General features: G+C 34.8%; 1 protein-coding gene across 2 annotated transcripts; it reads left to right on the top strand.

Moving 5' to 3' along the window:
- The first annotated feature begins 6 nt into the window (after nucleotides 1-6).
- Nucleotides 7-1988, top strand: LOC116380564 (tyrosine-protein phosphatase non-receptor type 18-like). 2 transcript variants are annotated; one of them, XM_031842468.1, is made up of 4 exons: nucleotides 7-422; nucleotides 570-608; nucleotides 1182-1250; nucleotides 1866-1988. In XM_031842468.1, the coding sequence occupies exons 1-4, from the start codon at nucleotides 306-308 to the stop codon at nucleotides 1956-1958; spliced, it is 318 nt and encodes a 105-aa protein (XP_031698328.1). In that variant the 5' UTR covers nucleotides 7-305; the 3' UTR covers nucleotides 1959-1988. The 2 variants fall into 2 exon arrangements, with proteins under 2 accessions (XP_031698328.1, XP_031698327.1); XM_031842467.1 differs by having other exon boundaries at nucleotides 1863-1988.
- Nucleotides 1989-2003: the final 15 nt, after the last annotated feature.

The following is a 2003-nucleotide window of genomic DNA, read 5'->3' as shown; positions in this document are numbered from 1 at the left end:
CTACTGTAGTTAGTGTGCAGTAAACTCTCTACTTTAGTTAGTGTGCACTAAACTCTACTATAGCTAGTGTGCACTAAACTCTACTTTAGTTAGTGTGCACTAAACTCTACTATAACTACTGTGCACTAAACTCTACTTTAGTTAGTGTGCACTAAACTCTACTTTAGCTAGTGTGCATTAAACTCTACTTTAGTTAGTGTGCACTAAACTCGACTATAGCTAGTGTGCACTAAACTCAACTTTAGTTAGTGTGCACTAAACTCTACTATAGCTAGTGTGCAGTAAACTCGTTTGTTGCTGTTGTAATGCTGCTGTTTGTTCTCCAGGGGGCCTCATCAGACTGCAGGTATATCGCCTCACAGGGGCCCCTCGGCTCCACGCTGATTGACTTCTGGAGGATGATCTGGGAAAACAACGTCAAGGTCCAACACTAAACATCAAACATTCCTGTCCAGGAATTAGTTTGTTTTTAACATATTTAATATTTTTAATGAATGAGACTGAGAACTAATAAATAGTGTTTTCATCATCAGATGAAGGAGGGTCTGACTAATGTTTGTGTGTTTCAGGTGATAGTCATGGCCTCCAGAGAAATAGAAATGGGAAAGGTAAAAAATATTACCAATCATAAAAAATACAAATAAAAATTATGACGATAATAATGAAAATATTATCAATTATAATGAATATAAATCTAAAGAATTTAAAATAGTAACAAATATAATGAAAGCCAAAATAATACTTGGTGTCCATGTTTATACTTTCTATGTTTACATTCACTTCTTATTGCAGATAAATAATCTGTAACTTTAATAAAATAAACATCCCGACAGCAGAACGTGAGACGGATGATCTGTGAAGGAATCCGGTTCCTCTGATGATCAAATACATCACATGAGGCTTATTGGGAGAAATAATATCTAAATATTCATATGAATATATTCATAATCTGGCTGCTGTGAAAACAAAGAAATAAAATCTCTCATTTTATCAAATAAACACAAAAATCAGTTTGAGACAAAGTTCTACGAGTAACAGAACCCTGGTTCATATTTGATCTGGTTTGACGGCTGCGTCGGAGAAGAGAAGTTATTATTAATATTATTAAATGAAGGTTTTTATCTTTATCAACGGTGAATCAGATGTATTCAAATGAAATGTCATCTTTTTGTTTCCTGCAGAAGAAATGTGAGTGTTACTGGTCTCCAGTTCACCAGCCGGCTTCATTTGGACCGTTTACTGTCTGCAGCGTGAGAACACACACACACACCGCACGCACACGCACACACGCACACACACACACACACACGCACACAATATCATTTCTAATTCTTGTGTATTTTTTACAATATTAGAATTATCAGTAAAATGAACTCACATCTTAATAAATGAGTTATTCGTGAAGCCTCCTGTTGTACTTTAACTTTATATAACGTCAGATAATTTAGTCCAGAGAGTCTCAACCTCAGGGTCGGGCCCCTCCAGAGGGTCACCGGCTTAATGTTAGAGGTCCTGACATTAATAATGAAAGAGAAGAAGAAGAAGAAGAAGAAGAAGAAATTATAATTCTCTGTTTTCACTTTCTGGACTTTTCTCTCATCTTTGATTTTTAGAGAAATATTATAATAATATAAAAAGTACAAGATGTAGTAGAGTAGAAGTATAAGAAGGTGTGAAATTGAAATACTCAAGGAAAGTGCAAGTACCTTAAAGTTGTACTTCAGTACAGTGCTGAGTAATGAAGTAAATGTTCAGAGCTTATGTTCTTCATCACTGACTCAACACATTCATTTTATTATTGTACATTACATATTATATTATATATAAATTCTATTATTGTTGTTGTTCCTGTGTGTCTCCAGCAGGAGGAGACACGTCCTGATGAAGACATGGTGGTCAGAGTTCTGACTGTCTCCTACCAGCAGGTAACAGCTTCATCACATTGGATTAGATTATAATAAAATACACTAGATTAGATTATAATAAAATACACTACATTAGAT

This window comes from Anarrhichthys ocellatus, unplaced genomic scaffold (assembly GCF_004355925.1).
Source record: "Anarrhichthys ocellatus isolate YVR2014 unplaced genomic scaffold, GSC_Weel_1.0 scaffold7718, whole genome shotgun sequence".
In the NCBI taxonomy this organism is placed as follows: domain Eukaryota; kingdom Metazoa; phylum Chordata; class Actinopteri; order Perciformes; family Anarhichadidae; genus Anarrhichthys; species Anarrhichthys ocellatus.
This window is presented reverse-complemented; position numbering and strand designations above follow the sequence as displayed.